Consider the following 19529-nt stretch of genomic DNA (forward strand, 5'->3'; position numbering starts at 1 on the left):
AATATTCTGGAAAGCTAACATGCACAGTATCTGTTAACATCTTTATAATTTGCTATTCTAGCTGAGATCTTACATGACACTTTCTCAGATTATCAGATTAATTACTTTTGGCACTGTATCAGCAATTCAGAAGGCAAATGCTCAACAAATCCAAAAATCACAACTTTCTTTCTACCATATAGGAACATCTACGAGTCCATCTTAGTCTGGTGATTTATACAATTAATTTTAAAACAAGAGGGAAAGGTGAAGCCAGGCATACTGTTTTACAACCTCTCTCTATACACCTATAAGCAGATCAAGCTTAATTCACAGTAAACTCACAAACATGCCTTTGGAGTCACTATTACTTGATGCACTCCTACGCAACTGAAAAATAGGCAGGGTGTGTGTGTGCCTGCGCACGTGAGCATATACAGCTGTACACAATAAATGGCAATTAGAAAATGCATAGGATACCACCTACTTCATTTATTCCTGCAGATGTTAACTTGTAAGACTGCAATTTCTGCTTTAGCAACTCTGGATCACTGTGACGAAATGGGCAGCCTAAAAAAAGACAATGAGAGAGACTCAGCAGGTAATGCATAAAACATCCTTTGGAAGTGAAATAGAGATGTAAATTTATGAAGAGGGATTAATGAAACAGTTATTTGCTCAAATGTTAATCTCTTTTTTATATGGTACTACGGTGGAAGTGCAGGAAACTGCAGCACACAAATCTAATCAGTCATAACTTCTTTATAACACATTATTAGGCATAATCTCAACATATCTAAGAATTCTGCTAATAATATAGCAATGGTACCTATTATAAATTAACCACCCACAAACCTTATCATGGACAAACTCTGAAGATTTCACACCACAGTAGTTGAATGCAGTGACCTCATCAGCCAGTGGCATCTAATACATTTCATCTCGGCTCATTTTCTTCATATCAGAAGGGACTCTGCAAGGCAGTTTGCTTTGTAAACTAAAAACTCATTAGCTAAATTAAGGCCACCTATAACTGTCTGGTAGAAGAAGCTACATGACTGTGAACGACAATAATTAATTCGGCTATAACACATAATTAAGCTGCTTTCCCAAGAATTTTGAAATGGAAAATGCTGTGACTGAACTATAGAATACTACTAAGTAGGTAAGCTTTTCAAGCTGTGCTACAGATACTGCAACATACCGCTGAAATTCACTTCTTTTTCTTCGAACTTGTATGTGGTGCAAAGTATCTACCACCTGATGACACTATTAAGAGTGTTTCACATCTTCCAGCATCACATTACCAGCTACAACATGGTTTGCATTAGGTTATGGACCTTCACTATTTCAAATCCAGTAATTCAGGTACAGTTGTTGAGTTTTCTCTGAGGTGGTGTGACAAAAGATAGGGGCGCACTCTGGTGATTTCAACAATGATAGCTTATTACTTCTCATCCCAAAGCATGGATAGCCAAGTGACATTAGCTGTAACATATGCACTTCTGTTTCAATATTCCGCTGTGCAGGATGGCATTTAAGGTATACTTAAAGGTCAGTCTGTAGCACACATCCTCATGTTCATGAGGTAGAATAAAGTCAATAACCATCCTTATTATGATATAAACACATAAGGCCACAACAAGGGAATGCATAAAAGTGCTGAAAATGAACTATAATGCCAAAAAGGTGATGGACAATGAAGCTACACAATATGTACTCATTTACAGAAGTCCTAAAATTAGTGGCTTAAGACTGCTGGTGGACTAACTGGTAGCTGCACTGCAGACACTGATGCCTAGACAGTGAGAGTGACAACAGATAACATTCCAACACAATGGACAGCTTAAGGTGTTAGATGAGCAACATGTATCCCCAGGGCTACAGAATATTTAAGAGTTATTCAATGAAGAAGCTAAACCGAGCGATCTCTAACCACTGACAAAAAACACTAGACCAAAGGGACTGGTAGCTTGTGACAATTTAGAAGTACCAGACAGGATGGAAAAGACAGATTATAGAATAATCGATTAGTGCTGTCTGAGATGAAAATGAAAGGCTTTACTTTTTAAATGAAGGCAATGATCCTTTAACAGGAAGCACAAAATGAAGAAGAGAAAAACAACAGTATGGGAAGTGCCAGTGATGACAATTCTGTGTTAACAAAATAGGACAGAAGGAAAAACTACTAAATCAGATTCAATAGCTTACCTGGTGTGGGTGACAGCAGTTTTCACCAACAGTTCGGCCAGTAATCCTACATCTACTTCGGTTGGTAGTTGTGACTGAAAACATTCTATAGTACATTGAACTTTACCAAAGATTATTCTCAGATAATCTTTTCTGGGTTTATATTTATTTATTTACATTTGTTTATCAGGGAATTCCGACTGGACACAGGTCCTTTTTCAGCGGAGGCCCAGGGAGAAACGCTCTACAGAATGACATGGTAGATGGCAAACAATAACAATCAAGGTATGTATACAGTAGAGGTGATCATGACATGGAGAAATACAGGAGCAAATTCGGTACAATTGAGTAGCACGGTCTAATTACAAACATTGAAATAACAAGTAAAACACAGTGCTACAAATTTTCTAAACAGTAACTAGATAACAATAATAATAGACTAAATGAATAACTAAATCCTGGAAGGAATAACAAGCAGTGAGTAATCTTCAGTTCAGTTTTATAGTGATAGAGGGGATAACTCTATCTAAATCTGGGAAAGGAGAGAAGGGTTGAAGTGGGGGGATTATTAGTCAGGGTTTGGACAAGGACAAACTAACTTATGATAAGATTGTGAAACCAGTGGGAAAACACAATTTAGGCTTGTTTTCGACAGCAGCAACTCTTAATCTTCTCTGGAAAATAGTACTGCTGCCAGATGGTGCTTTTTACAGGTCACTTAACTTGTATGGTCATATCCATTACAACCAGACACTTATAGGAAGCATTAAGCTCACAATGAAGGAGGGACTTATGAAGGGTCATCATCATCTGTGTGAGCAAGTGATCCTCTCTACACCTTCCACAGAATCTAAGTAAGGAAACAAGAAGCAATGGGAGGTATGCAACAAAAGCCAGACTACTTGTGCCTCTGAAAGCCAAAATGTCTTCCTTAAGGGAGAATGGCAGCAGGCATGTACTACATAAGCTGGGTACAAAAAAAATGTTAAAATGTTGGTCTTACACAAAAATAACCTAGAAATGATGGCCAGAGAAGTTTTGAAAAATATGAAAATTCCATTAGAATGTAAAATAATGAAACTAAAAGAGAGAGAGAGAGGGACAGAGAGAGAAAACTGTTGGTTTTCAAGATACTAGTCCACTGGCCCGGTACTGACTGCAACCCAGATGACCCAAAACTGTCTACAGTTTCAGGCAAAGGAGAAGCCAGCAAGTGGAAGGGTGGAATGAGCGATCAATATCTGCTTGACCATCCTGGTGAGGAGAAGGAAAGCAGCTCAGATCACAGCAATACTAGTACATACTGAGATCAAGGTATATGGTATGCAGCAGATGGGTTGCGCCATGTGCTTTCTCTGTCTAGTCACATTCGCATGCCAGCCATCATGGGGGTGGGGTGGTGTGGGGTGGGAGAATCACTGTAGACCCTCACATCTGCAAAAAAGAGGTTATGTACTCACCATAGCATTCCATGTTTGTTGTCCATCTCGCTGTTCATTCTTACAATGATGGGCTCGGAGCCGATCGTGGCAAGTAGGTATCCCATGATGCAGTGGTGTAACTCATATATATAGATTATATATATATATATATATATATATATATAAAATCACATTCTTTGATTTCCTGTCCTTGCCTATTTAAGTGGTACAGTGTGAAATATTTTCTGCTTAAAAACCTCAGCTTTGGCCGGCTAAGAACTTGCTATATTCAACTGGACGTATAAGAGAATTTAAGTACCTTTATCTGCTCTTTTTTTTCAAAAAAATACAGTATTTAAACTGATTTTAACTGTGGGGAAGGAATATTAGTTGAACTGGAAGTTAGTCAGTGTTTGCTGAATTTTGTTATTTCCTAGTAATTACAAGTGTGGGGGTAGTCACATTCTTTGATTTCCTGTCCTTGCCTATTTAAGTGGTACAGTGTGAAATATTTTCTGCTTAAAAACTTAGCTTTGGCCGGCTAAGAACTTGCTATATTCAACTGGACGTATAAGAGAATTTAAGTACCTTTATCTGCTCTTTTTTCAAAAAAATACAGTATTTAAATTGATTTTAACTGTGTGGAAGGAATATTAGCTGAACTGGAAGTTAGTCAGTGTTTGCTGAATTTTGTTATTTGCTAGTAATTACAGGTGTGGGGGTAGTCACATTCTTTGATTTCCTGTCCTTGCCTATTTAAGTGGTACAGTGTGAAATATTTTCTGCTTAAAAACCTCAGCTTTGGCTGGCTAAGAACTTGCTATACTCAACTGGACGTATAACAGAATTTAAGTACCTTTATCTGCTCTTTTTTTGCCCAAAAAATACAGTATTTAAATTGATTTTAACTGTGTGGAAGGAATATTAACTGAACTGGAAGTTTTCACTCTGCTCTTCAGTTAGTCCCACCCACCCTCCCTGTTTTTGTTTTGGTGTTAATCTTAGTGGCCTTGCAACTGCCCGCCCCTCTTGTAAATTTGTGTTTGGATACTCCTTCTGGGCCCATCTCATTTGCTCACTCAACTGAGTGCAGTGAGATCATATTCTGATTTCAGGCACTCCTACTGTGTACAAAGAGAGCATCTGGGAAACAGAAAAAAAAAAAAAAAAAATGTAAGCTTGTTTCCTGCCTTTCCTGTTAAGTGGTATAGACTATTCGTAGGCTTCTGAGCCCCCAAGCCCTTCTGTGTTGGAGGGAAGCCTTCTAGCTTAGTTTTTTTTCCTTATAACTAGCCAGTTTTCTAGTTTCAGCACTCAAATCTGTTTCTTTGATCTCAGCATTTGTTCAGAAAAAAAAAAAAAAAAAAAATTCATCTGCTTTTACTGTACTTGTGTTTCTACCTACTTTTTTTTACTTTTGCATCATCTTAAAAGTACTCAATTGTATTTATTACTGCTTGGTGTAACTCATTCTAAGCCTTTTGGTTTAAACACTTGGGCTTCGGACCAGTTGTTTTGCACTGAGAGGGTTTGTGGTCTGCACTGTAGTGGCAGAACAGGTAGCTTACATCCTTCTAGGTTGGGAACTGCTGATTGAGGGCTCAGTGTCTGTTATTCTAAAAGTGTATTAATTCTGGTTTAAGCACTTGGGCTTTCAGGCCAGTTATTTTACATTAAGAGGGTTCATGGTCTGCACTCTTGTGGGAGGAGAGGCTGGACTCTGCCCTTCTGAGCTGGGAATTTCTGGTTTAAGGCTTATAGTGCATGCATATCTGAACTGCTTCTTACTGAAGTTGGTGCGCCTTGTTTGCTGTGGCATAGACTGGATTCGGGCCTGCTGGATCTAGCTTTGTTTGTGTAACTTGAGCACTAATCCAGGGAGTCTCTAAAGTATTCAATTGTATTTATTACTGCTTGGAAGTAACTTGATTAAAGTGTAGCTATCATTCTAAGTCTTTTGGATTAAGCACTTGGGCTTCAGACCAGTTGTTTTACATTAGGAAGGTTTGTGGCATGCACTGTGGTGGCAGGACAGGTAGCTTTCATCCTTCTAAGTTGGGAACTGCTGATTGAGAGCCCAGTGTCTGTTATTCTTAAAGTGTATTAGTTCTGGTTTAAGCACTTGGGCTTCAGGCCAGTTATTTTACATTAAGAAGGTTTGTGGTCTGCACTCTTGTGGGAGAAGAGGCTGGACTCTGCCCTTCTGAGCTGGGAATTTCTGGTTAAAGGTTTATAGTGCCTGAATATTTGAACTGTATCTTACCGAAATTGGTACACCTTGTTTGCTGTAGCATAGACTAGATCCAGGCCTGCTGAATCTAGCTTTGTTTATATGCTTGTTGTTTGTTTGCTTGTTATTTCCCGGAACGCTAATTCCACCTAATACGGCTTCTCAGCTTCTGTGGATCACTAGTGATATCTGCATTGCTTACTGTACTTATTTCCTTGTTTCACTTGAAAGAAAGTTACTGTTTGTCATTTTTGCATTTAAGTTACCTGTAACACATTGCACTTAAGTTACCTGGCACTTGCTCACTAAAGCAATTATATAAGTCGGCACTAAAAATTAAAAGCACTACACCCTCACTCCCCACTGGCCCTGGTTTTCAATTATTAAGGAATTCCCAATATTATTCTAGCATGTCCAAAGGTCAGTTGTCAATCTCCTCTCCGGTCCAGCTGGTGAATCTGGGAATCTTGAGGCAATGTTACAACTGCCTCATGTACACAGACAACCCTCTCCTCCTCCCAACAAATTCCAACACATGTGAGAGATGCAACCATATAGCCAAACTGGAGGCTAAGCTCTCTCAACTCAGTACTGGCATAACCAGTCAGGAGGAGAAGGAAACCACACTCACTACAATTCCAGTCTCACATAGACCTACCACGACAGCAAACCAAACACTTAATCACACAAAAACATAGTCGGAGGCTCTAAATAAAGATCTGCCGAAGCAGCAGAGACCTCCAAAGCAGACACCCAAGCAGCCGCTACCCCAAAACAAAACACGTGCAACACATATCTCACAAAGCCAGTGTGCCAAACAGTCACAGCCCTTAAGACTAAACAACACACCTGATACACTTGTAATAGGTGACTATCGTCAGGCACACTGGCGTCCCGCTCACCAGGCTGAACAAGGAGAGGGTCACGGTGAGCAGCCTGTCGGGCGCCACATAACACAAGCACTCAGGTCACTCCAAGGCAAGTACAAATATGACTCAGTCATTGTCCATGCTGGTGTGAATGACCTGAGACGTACCTCCCTGGACTACATGAAAAGAGACATAAAGGAGCTCTCTGAGCATGTAGCCCAGGCCGGTATGACCCTGACCTTGAGCAGCATCTTACCCTCACCAAGAATGATGCCACAATATGAAGACAAGATGATCAATTTCAACAATTGGCTTAAGTACTGGTGTCATTCAAAGGGGATCCAATGCCTGTCAGCTTGGGATGATATGCTCGACAAGCCACGATGCTTCGCTAGGGACGGCTTGCACCTGTCACCCCTGGGCTTTCGGATATTGGCAAAGGCTCTTGCTACCCCCATAGTGCCTTTTTTAGGCAAGGCTCAAAAGACAAACCCACCTCCATAGGTATCACAAGGGATAAGAAACTAAGAGTAATGCTACTCAACGCCAGAAGTCTAAACCTCAAGATGCACTTTTCGAAACTCTCCTTAGTATGGAGAACATTGATATCTGTGCAGTAACAGAAACCTGGTTCAGGGCTCCTGAGAGCACCCCAGCACTACCAGGTTATACCTCATACCATGCTTTTCGGCCCCAAAACTTGGACCGAACCACAAAAGGAGGGGAAGTATCGATATTCATCAAAGATACCCACACCTCCAGGTTGGTGGAAAAGCACGAAGCATCAGAGACTATCCATGTGCAACTAACAGTGGGTAAAATTGCCTTTCAGTTTATAGCCTGCTACAGACCACCCTCCCAAACCCAGGAACCCCACTCGGCCTTCCTGAGAACACTGGAAAATATGAAGGTCTCTCCAAACACCATTATATTGGGCGACTTCAACTACCCAAACATAGACTGGGAGCATTACTCTAGCTCCAGCACCCTAGCCCAAAGGTTCCTAGAATTTATAAACTCAAATGCTATGGAACAACTTGTTACCACTCCCACAAGAGGGAAAACATACTGGACCTGATCATCACCAACATGGGGACTCTATGCTCCAGACCAGAAGTGTATCCCTCACTGGTAAGATCAGACCATAAACTAATCTCACTGGATATTCACATCCCGACCCCACCCCTGCCCAGAAAACCACAGTGAAAAACTTCTCTAAAGCAAATTTCACACTCCTCAAAACTGAGGTGGAATCCTTCAAAGCCCCGGGCCTGTGGAAAATCGGCCCAGACCGCAGAATCCTTTATAAACGCATTCTATGAACACCTTCAGGAATGCATGGATCATGCGATCCCAAATAAAACCAAGACCCAATCCTCCAAAGGCAGCCGTCCTGTCTGGTGGACCCCAGCCATAAACAAACTATACAATAGAAGGATGAAGCTACTAAATGATAGAGCAAAATCCCAAAAAGGGAAGGCATCACTGATCAGTATTAGCAAAAAACTACGGGCACACATAAAATTGTCTAAGGCCAGCTTCGAGAGAAAAATTGCACAGGACACTAAGGATAATCACAAGGCTTTCTTTAGTTATGTTAGGAACCTGGGTGGTAATTCCCAGATATGCTCAGAATTAGTCCAATATGACAAAAAAATACACCGAACCCACAGACATTGCCAACATCCTAGCTGACAGGTTCAGCGCAAACTTCTCCCACCGCTCCTCACCAAAAGGGCAAATATCTAACCCAGCAGAGTGCTGCCCCCCTGACATCTCAGATGCTCAGGTAAGAGCCGCCCTCCCCAAAGCAAAAAACACAGCATCGATGGGACCAGATGGTGTCCCGGGCTGCATCCTACATGAACTCCAAGAAGAGCTAAACCCAAACATAAAACTACTGTTCAATCTCAGCCTTACTACAGGATATGTGCCCAAAGAGTGGTGTACAGCAACAGTGGTCCCTCTCCATAAAGGTGGTGCCTCAACGGATCCTGGAAACCATCGCCCCATAAGCCTGACTAGCTTGGTCTGCAAAGCTATGGAAAGGATCATCATGGACCTCATAAATAAAGATATTGGGGACCTACAAACACTGGATCCTACCCAGTTCGGCTTTGTTAAGGGCAGATCCTGCCTCTTAAACCTGGTTGATTTCTTTGAAACAGTCACCAAGGCCATTGACGAGGGGAAGGTGGTCCACACAGCCTACCTGGACCTCGCAAAAGCCTTCGATACAATACCCCACTCGGTCATTATAGATAAGCTCACCAGCTTAAATATAAACCCCTATGTCACTAGATGGATTGCAAATTGGCTCCAGGACAGAACCCACATGGTTAGAATTGCTGGAGCCATGTCAGACTCCAAACCAGTTACAAGTGGTGTCCCACAAGGCTCAGTCCTGGGACCTCTCTTATTCGGTATATATTTCTCGGAGGTACAGGCCAACACGGAAGGACTGTGGCTGACCAAGCTCGCAGATGACTGCAAACTGGGCGCCATAATCGACTCTCCAGCCGACACAAGCATCCTCCAAAAGGACCTCATAGAAACAGACAACTGGTGCCAGAGCCATGGCCACAAGCTAAATGCCAAAAAGTGTATAGTCATCCCCTTTGGCAAAAACAAAGTGCCCACAAATTACCACATAGGTGGTAATCCATTAAGTACAGAAGAAGTAATTAGGGACCTGGGGACCCAAGTTGATAGCAATCTCTCATTTGACAACCACGTGGCCAAAGTGGTTAGAAAAACATTTTATATAGCCCACCTAATCATGAAGGGATTCACATCTAGATCAGGGGAGGTCATCGTGCCTCTTTACTCATCCCTCATCAGGCCCATAATTGAGTACAATGCCCCTTTTGGGATGTACCTTACCAGACACCTGCAGCAACTGGAAAGACCCCAAAAGTACCTCACCAAGAGGATCAAAGGGCTCAAACAGATGCCATATGCTGCCCAGTTAAAGAAACTCCAGCTCTACTCAGTGGCATACCACCTGTTCAGAGGCGATCTGTGCCTGACGTATAAAGCCATGTCCAACCCGAAATTAATGGACATGCTGCACCTCAGAAAATCCAAATCCCATCGAGCTACGCTCGAGACTTGAACCTCAGCATTGAAATAAATAGGACATGCTGGAGGGACAGATTCATAACCCAGAGGCTCCCTTCACTCTGGAATAAAATCCCAGTCCAGGTTAGGCAGAGTCCCTCATTGACTCTCTTCAAGAGGAATCTTGATGAGTGGATGGGAGATCGTAGGTTTACCCCGGGGTATCACTTGTGTGTCACTGTTAGACAGAGGCATAGTATACTAACCTCGAAAAAGGGCATAGCAAAATAAATTTAAAATGGGTGGCGAAAGCCAAACACATTCTGGCTAGGCTTATAAATGCCCTAGGGCAGATAGCCTAGTATGAACCTATGAACCTATATATATATATATATATATATATATATATATATATATATATATACATACATACATACATACTATCCCCAATGGAATAGGGGAAACAAATTGAAGCATGGATCTCCTGAAAGGAGTAAGACATCCATCAGGTCCACAAGGAGTTCTTGGATGGGGGAAGGACGGAGGGTCTGTAAGAATGAACGGTGAGATGGACAACAAACACGGAACAATATGGTGAGTACATAACTTCTTTATGTTATGTTGTCCTATCTCGCCTTCATTCTTACAATGATTGGACAGCGTCCCTAGCACCTTTTTCCTGGGTGGCTCAAGAGAGTTCACTTTTAAACACAGTGGAACCAAAGGAGGCCCTGTCCCTGGTGGCCGAATCCACTTTATAATGCGTGATAAGTGTATGAGGAGTAGCCCAAGGTGGCTGCAGCAGAATTATTATCCATAGGAATTCTGGCCTGAAAGGCAGAAGACGTAGCTAGTGCTCTAGTGGAATGAGCCTTAACCTTGAATGGTAAATCTCTGTTGCTTGAGGTATAGATGAAGGTAATGCAGTTTGAGAGCCAGTTGGAAAGGGTAGTTTTAGAAACTGGCCTACCATTTTTTGCATCTGAAAAAGATATGAACAATTGGTCAGATTTTCTAAAATCTTTTGTCCTATGCAAATAGAATCTGAGTTGTCTCTACACGTCCGGTTGATGTCATTTGTATTTTGCCTTGTTGCTGTGATTAGAGAGAAACACTGGAAGCTCAACAGACTGATTTATGTTAGTTGAGGAAGAGACTTTAGGTAAAAAGGATGGATTAGTTTGCAAGGATACCCTATCCTTATGAAATATCAGATATGGCGGTTTGATAGGGCTTGCAACTCTGATACTCATCTAGCAGATGTTAACAGCAACCAGAAAAATGGTCTTCCAGGAAAGGAACTTGAGGTCTGAAGATGATGAATGTTCAAAAGGTGGTAACGTTAGATGAGATAGAACAAAATTTAAGTCCCAAGGAGGAAGGGGTTCCTTAAAAGGACGTCTTAATAAGGAGGCACCCTTCAAAAAGACTCCACACAACCTATGTGACACTGATGTGGAAATTTGAAATTGCAGCGAGTTGTACTCTGATGGTTGCTGTAGCTGAACCCTGTTGGAAGAGTTCTGCCAAGAATTCCAAGATAGAGTGAATAGGCGCAGAAAAAGGGAAAATGTTTCTGTTTTGATCCCAGAGAGAAAATCTTTTCCATTTGTTAAAAACAGTCTTCTGGTGGAAGCTTTATGAGAGGATATCAAGATATGTTTAACTGTTGGAGTGAAATTCTGAAGCCTGACTAAATTGGGAAGTGGAGCAGCCAAGCTGTCAAGTTGAGGGTATGGAGAGAAGGATGAAGTGCACTTGACATATGTGTCAGAAGGTCTGGAACTGGGTCCAGAGTCCAAGGCTTCTCCTGAAGATAAGACCAAAGGAAGGGGAGCCAAACTTGAGGCCAGTAAGAAGCAATGAGATTCATCCTGCTTCCCAAGGACCGTGCTTTCTGAATGACTCTGGGTATGAGAGGAAATGGAGGAAAGGCATACATAAGTCCCAATGGCCAATCGTGAGCAAGTGCGTCTCTCTGTGTCTCCCCCAGCAGGGGAATTAGGGTAAAGTAGTTGCTGCATTTGACATTCATGGGAGTGGCACAAAGATCGCAGCAAGGCAGACCCCATGTTCGGAAAATCCTTTCCGCCATGTTCTGATTGAGAGACCACTCGTGAGGCATTAGAATTGCTCTGCTCAGCTTGTCTGCTATCACACTGGACTTCACCGGAATGTGCGTTGCTACTAGAAAGCACTGGGAAGAAACTGCCCATTGCCAAACTTTTAGGGCCTCGCGACAAAGGGGGAAAGATCTGGTTCCCCCCTGCTTGTTTATGTACCAAACCACAGACATATTGTCTGACTATTGCAATTGTCCCTAGAGGGAGAGAGTCGTGAAGTGCTTACAACACAAGAAGCACTGCTCTCATCTCTAGGACATTTATATCAAGTGAGCCTCGTGTTCTTGCCATATACCTTGGACTGTTCTCCCCAGATAATGCCCCCCACCCCCCTATCTGGGAAGTGTCCGTGGTCCCTGTAGCTAAAGGTTTTTGTGGAACAAAGGGTCTCCCTATGGTCACATGACTGGAGTGCATCCACCATCTTAAGTTCTTCTTGCATGATTCCATTATCCTGATAAGGTGAGACATAGGAAGCTCTTGAAGTGACTATTGGGAGAACAAAAGCCATTGAAGAATCCTCATGTGCATTCTGGCAAGGGGAACCAGTGTTATGGTGGAAGCCATTGTCCTTAATAATTTTAGAACTATCTTTGCTTTCACCTTGGTCTTGGGAAGAAGATGAAGTATTTGTTGCCTGAGTGCTGTAAGTGTCTGTTGGAAGACGTGCTATCAAGGAAGCGGTGTCTAGATCTGCGCCTATAAATGTAACACGTTGACAAGGCAACACAGCAGATTTTTGAAAGTTAACTGCAATACCCAATTGAGCGCAAATTTCCAAGGTCACATCCCTGGCTTGTTGGAGTAGATGCTTGGTGGTGGCAGATAGGAGCCAGTCATTTAGACAGGGAAACATTTGGAATTCTAGACGCCTCCTGTGAGCCGTGACTACTGCCATGCATTTGGTGAACACTCTGGGGGGGTGTGGTGTGACCAAAGGGCAGAGCTTGGAACTGATAAAGATTGGCTCCCAGCTGGAAGCGTAAATACCTTCTCGATGCCCTGTCCATTTTTATGTGGTAGTAAGCATCTTGAAGGTCTATCGAGCACATACAATTGTCTTTCCCTAAGAAGGGAAGTATAGACTGCAGTGTCACCATTTGGAACTTTGACTTCTTGACAGATTTGTTTAAATTGCTTAGGTCTAATATGGGTCTCCAGTCCCCTGTTCTTTTTGGCACCAAAAAGAATCTTGAGTAAGTTCCGAATCCTATTTGGTCTATGGGACTTCTCGGATGACTCTCTTGTGCAGCAACTTTTGGACTTCTATAGTTGCTTGCTCCCTTAGATTGGATGGAACATCTGGGATTGTTCTGGTCTGTGGGACAGGGTATGAAAAGGGAATGTAATATCCTCTGGATATTATTCTTAGTACCAACGTGTCTCTTGTGATAGTTTGCCAGGCTTCTGGGTACACAGATAAATGTCCCCCGACTACCTCCAGAGCAGAGCAGTCGGGCCTCCTTTCAGGAGCGCTGACAGGGGTGTCCACGAAATGAATCACGGTTGCCTTGGTTTTGTGGGCCCCCTCTGCCTATAGGGTGGCGTCTACTATTGTTGCCTCCCCCTCTGCCCATGGAGAAGGATTCACCCCGTGCATCCTGGAAAACTCTCTGGGATCTTCTGAACAACATTTTCCCACTCATCTGACCTTTAGGATAAGGTCTTGAAGGTACGAAAAAACGCACTCCAATGGCAGAGAGTTTTTCCTTCCTGCTCACATCGGGTGAGAGTGCCTTTTACTTTGGGTCCAAAGAGTGAGGAACCATCAAAAGGGGCATTAGTAAAGGTAGATTTCAAGGGCTCCGCAAAATTGCAAAAGCGCATCCTGGAGTGTCTCCTAAGGGAAACTCCAGAACCCACTGCCCTGCTCATTCCATCAGCTGCGTAAGAGATCAGCCTCATGGAGGAGTTGATGATGGAATTTAAGGTGAATAGCTGGGTGGAGAACTTCTCATTCACCCCTGCAGCCAATGTACCTTGTAGAGTATCTCCTAGTTGTTTCAGGAGATCTCTCTGCAGCCTTGTGAAGTGGGTGAGGTAGTTCAGCGATCAAAGTATAAAGGTTGCTGACGAAAAGACACGCTTCCCGTATCTGTCCATCATTCGAGAGTCTTTGTTCAGAGGATCGACAGATGAAGATGTCTCTGAAAGTTCCTTTTTGGTGGCTGCTGCCACCACCATAGCATCTACAGGTACCCCCTTAGTGAGGAAATCCTTTCTGGAAGGAGCTGATAAGAATTTGCTTGGCCTCCAAGGGACTGGTTCCATTGTGTCAGGTGACTCCCACGCCTTTCGACTGACCAAGTCCATTAGCTTGTCGAAAGGCGGAGACACCCAGGAGGCTGAAGGCTGAGATCCAAAAGCCTTCAAAGTACACTGACTCCTTACCAGAAGGGGTGGAGGCCTGCCAGCCGCCTCTCTGCTTCAGGATCTCTAGAATATCTGCAAATGAGATATCATCAGAGGACGACCGTGGGGACCCTTCTGTCTCTTCGAGGTCAGTGTCTGAAGTGATGGACTCTCATCTGATGAGTCTACGTGCTTCCTCTTGCAAGTTCTCTTCCAAGGGGACTCCTCAGAAGGGTATCCTTGGGAAGCCTCGGAAGACATGGGTTCACCCAATGGGGGATCCTGAGACTCTGGATCTCTGATGTCCTGTGGAATGGGTGGTGCCAAGACAGTAGCCGGTGCTTTAGGGGGACGAGTGCTGGCATTCTTCTGTGGAGCTGTAGGGGCAGACAACACGCTCTTCATCAGCTCAAAGGCAGATCCCACCGGCTCCCAAGACTCCCCCGGTTCCGAGGAGGCAGAGGAAGCCATGGACCCAGCGAAACTGGCCCCGAGGCCGATGTAGGAGCCGAACTTACCCGGGCCGACGTTCCAAGGGGTAGGCTCGGCACCAAAGATCGGGGCTGACCGGGGAACGCCGGCTCCCAGACTCTCCGGATGGCGCCGTGAGTGTCGGAGCAGAAGTCGGCTCCGTGATCACCGAAGGGTGTCTCAGAATCAACGGATCCACAGAAAATGGCACGAAGCACGCTGGCTCCGAAGGTCCAGCTTGGCTCGGAGGAGGAACAAACAGAGGGTGCAATGGCTATAGTAGGCTCCAGGACCACATGGATCATTGTTGAAAATAATTTGGATAGCGCCGGCGACTTCAAGAGTCTTTGCACCACCCATTCCACGTCATTGTCAAATAAGCTCCTGGTGGACCTGGAGGACAGGGAAGGAGAACGAGACCTGTGCAAAATGGGAGATCTCAGTGTAGGGGAGACCGGTGAAATCTCCGTAGACCGGCTCCGAGAAGAGGTATCTTGTGGCTCCGAAGACTTTGGAGCCGAAGAACCAGGCTTGTTAATCAAAATAACCTCAGACGGTTCAGAGGACTGTGGAACCGAGGAGGTAGTAGCCTTAGATATTTTAGGTAACTTAACTGGAGGCTCCGAATGAGCCTATGCAGCAGGTGATTGTATGTCTCTTTTGAGGTTTGTCCTTTTTTGAAGAAGAGGAGAAGGAGGAACTATGGATAGCTTCCTCAAAAGTTGGCTTTAAGTGCCCCTTAAGGATCAATTTGTTTCTCCTTTCTTGTGAAACCCTGGCACTGAAGGAATGCCAGAATGTACAATCCTCTTGCAAATGAATAGCTCCAAGATAAACACAGATGACATGGCCGTCAGTAACAGACATCATTTGGGAACATTTCTGGCATTTCTTGAAGCCCGAAGGGTTATGTTCCCTCTCCTTTGGGTCTTTGGACAGGATATATGACTAAAGACCACAACCTAGTAACAGAAATTCTAATACTGAAAAATTACTGATATATAACAAATTACTGATGTATAACAAACTACAACAGGAAATACTGAGCAGACAATTAGACAAGGGAAGATAATAGGGACTCTAAATAAAATGGCCCTAAATCCCAGAAAAACAACATACCAACTACAAGCCATCTAACTAAAATGGGCAAAGAGCTCTCTAACTTAAATGAGCTACTATCAAGCTATACAAAACAACACAACAATAAAACCACTACAAGGGATACAGCAAGGTCTACAAAAACAACGGCCAAAAGCAGCATCAAACAGGAAAATTACCTATAAATATATAGTTATACTAACTCAAAGGCTAACTATGCAACTATAATGCTAGAATAAAACACCCACTACTATATATATAAAGAGAAAAAGGGTCTTATGAATATCAGTAGAAAAAAAAAATCACAACTTAGCCATGGCCAAGAAGAGCACATCCAACCTCGTAAAATGGCAAACGAGATCTGGGGATTTACACCACTGCATCATGGGATACCTACTTGCCACAAGCCAAGTTTGAGTCTTTCAGCTGTGTATTCGGCCGAGTCGGAGCCGAGGATTGGCTCTGTACCCATCATTGTAAGAATGAAGGTGAGATAGAACACATAACATCATGCTTTAGCGGCTAGTTGAGTGGGTGGTAATGTTAAAACCTGATGGCTGCCTGAATGATGGCCTCCCATAATTGGTTCTCCATCCACAAAAGAACAAATGGTCTGACTGTGGTGATCACAGTGAGTGGGGGGATAAAGAAAAAAGTGTTCCCCTGGGTATACAGTGCAATGGCTGGCAGTGGCAAGATGAAGTAGTTATGACTTTTGTGAAAAAGTGCTGTTATAACACAGGTAGGCCAAGACAGATCACAAGAAAATCTCCTGCACTGTAACCCTAATTGTGTGGTTTTATTACTAATTAAAGTAGGTGGGCAGGTCCTAAGACAATTTTCATCTGCAACCTGGTCATTACCTGGCCAGGTCAACATTTTGATTAGACTCATTTGAATATTGACCTCCTTGTTGACTAGTAGGGGAGCACCACACCACATCCAGGTTCCAGGCATGATGTCTGTAAGGAAAAGAAAATTGCCCTTGAATATACCTGGTTACACATCTATGATCTTAAAACTAGTATGCAGTGATGGCAAAAACATCAAGGCTCTCAGAAAGAATCCAAGATACTAATAAGGATCATCTGTTATTATTGTTACTGACATTTATGAACCTAAATTTTAGACCTTTAAGTGTCTTACAAAAACAAACGGGAATGAGTTGGAACCATTATTCAGATTAACAGCATCTAACCTGAATAGTTCTAAAGTGGTAAGTACAAAAAGACAAGGATTTTTTTTATTTTTAGCTGGAGAAAGACCTTTGGATAAGAAAGCTATCCTAAGCATAAGCTCCCTTTATGAGCTCCATATTCCCTTAGTGGCCCATTCATACCATCACTCATGGAAGAACACCACATCTGATGAACAAAATAAAGATGTTTACTATATACAGACCCAATCATTCCCCAGGGTTTTTTTCCGGTAGGCAGCTCAATGGTATAATCACAGATGAAGACGAAAAAGTCAGGAACATTATATGTCTGAGGGACACACTGTCACCAATGGTGAATGTCTTTCTCTTCATACTGCTATGAATATCCTCAGCAGACATTTCTCCCTTATCTCACCCAACATACTGATTACATCTGCTGTGACCTCTTCTGAGCCTGCTGCTTTCTCAGACTTCATTTTCCTTAGTGCTGCTCTAACTTCTTCTAGGGTGGGTTCCCCCTCTTCTCTCACAATAGGCTGTGTCTGGGGCAATACAGCTTCTGTGGGGTTTTCATCATTCAGATGCTGTTAGACGTACTCCTTCCACCTGCCTTTGATATCCTGTGGACCAGTGGGCAGGTTGTTGCTGGCATCCCTTATGAAGCTTGTCTGACTATCTTCTTTATCTTTCAGTCTTTGCCTTGCAACCTGATAGTGTTTCTTTTTGCGATTTACCAATTCCAGAAGATGGTAGAGTGCCTCTGATGCCTTGCTCTTTGCTTCTGCAACTAATCTCTTAGCCTCTGTTAGTCAACCAGTATTCCTTCCTAGCCTGGTCTGCGTTTTATATCTCCCACTTTTTCCTGCACTCCTTCATTCTTTGGATGACTTCCTGGACTTCTGCATTCCTCTGCCAGCTTTCCTTATGTACCTTATTTTCATACCGGATTCAGCTGCTTATTTGTTGTATAGTCCTCACACATGCTGTTTTGAGGCACTGACATTCCTCTTCAACCCACTATTTCCTCTTCTTCCTGAGGTGCAACAGCCCTGAATAATTCCTCAAACTCTTGTGCTTTATCTTACAGGTCTTCAGCTTAGTGTCTATTGACCATAGAGCCTTCTCTGACTACTGTTTGTAGCAACCAATGTTTTCTGCTGTGGGCCAACTGGGGATAACTTTGCAATCGCTGAATGTATTTCAGTGCTCCTTCCTTCCTATGAAGAAGTCTACCTGAGTTGCATGTTGGCCACTTTTGCATGTGATCTTGTGACTCTCTCACTTTTGTCGAACCATGTGTTGGCCACCATCATGCCAGATGTTGGAATGAAGTCTAGAATAGCCTCACATTCTTTATACCTGTTGCTCCACTCATGTGGACCCAGGTGGTCCTCAAATCATATTCTGCCTATTCCAATATGTGCATTCCTGTTCCCCATTAACACCACCAGCTCATGTTGTCCTGCTTTATCTAGTAGGTCCTGCAACTGCTGTCTAAATGAACATTTTCTTCACTATCACAACCTTGCTATGCTGCGAGGCACAGCATGAGATTATGAACAGTGCCCTATCCTTATATGGGGGCTGACTGCCATGAGTCAGTCACTAATTCTGATGACATCCCTCATGGCCTTCTAAAGCCACTAACTTACCACAATTTCTACATGACTTCTAGTCTGTTACTCTCCTTAGCAGTAGACTTTGGATCCCAAGCCAAGGGGATTTGCTGCATTGGCCTTCCATCTTGTCTCTTGGATATATAGGATGTCCAGCCTCCTCTATATCATGTCATCCACTTCCAAGCTTCGTCCTGTCAGTGAACCTACACTAAATGTAACAATTCTTAGTTCATGTTTGGCAAGCCGACTGTTTTACATCCAGCTTTCACTCAACAGAGCTATCATAGGTAACGCAAGCTGGGCAAGTGGACACCAGCTGTCCAGTACAGTATTGGCCCAGGGCTGTTGACCTTTATTGAGAGCATACACAATGGATGACTGGGGGCAAATACACTCCCCCTCACTGTTAGTTAGCATAGATCCTTATTGTAGATCAAATTAGGCCAGCTCTTCAACCCAGTTATCACCAGCAAATAGCCATGCCCATTTGCAGACATTATTCAACAGGATCAAATCACTGTCAAGTGGGTTTGCCCTAACATGGCTGTGTTCCATGTTCTTCTGTCTAGAGGATACTATGCACTACAGGTGATGCCCAGATTAGTTGGTCTGTGCAACTCTTTCCCCTCATGGGCACCATCTAGAGTGTGCAGCTACCCACAACTCCATTCTTGGGTGAATTTCAGGTGGAAAAAAATCAGCATGTTTTCTTTTTGGGGGGTGTGAGAGGAACCCCACAGTGACACAAGTAGAATGTGCAAATGCATTACAGGTATTCACTGGAGGTCAGAATCAAACCTTCCACCTTATGCATGGGAGACTAAGACCTTACCCATTATGCCAACTGGTCTCTCCCACTATGTGACCTTTTTTTCCCCCTCCCTCCAATAAACATCTTTAATTATCATGTATGATATAGGCAATCTTACATTTATATAAATGAAAAACAAACAATACC

General features: G+C 43.2%; 1 protein-coding gene across 4 annotated transcripts in view; it reads right to left on the bottom strand.

The window, feature by feature from the left end:
* Positions 1-19529, bottom strand: part of PRIM2 (DNA primase subunit 2) — a 2362887-nt gene that overhangs the window by 193628 nt on the left and 2149730 nt on the right. For all 4 annotated transcript variants that reach the window (XM_044063334.1, XM_044063337.1, XM_044063335.1 and 1 more), the window contains exon 12: positions 467-549. In XM_044063334.1, the coding sequence (XP_043919269.1) occupies positions 467-549 (83 nt within the window). The remainder of the gene's footprint in view (positions 1-466; positions 550-19529) is intronic.

This window comes from Protopterus annectens, chromosome 2.part1, assembly GCF_019279795.1.
Source record: "Protopterus annectens isolate FY-2018-M chromosome 2.part1, PAN1.0, whole genome shotgun sequence".
Classification (NCBI taxonomy): Eukaryota; Metazoa; Chordata; order Ceratodontiformes; family Protopteridae; genus Protopterus; species Protopterus annectens.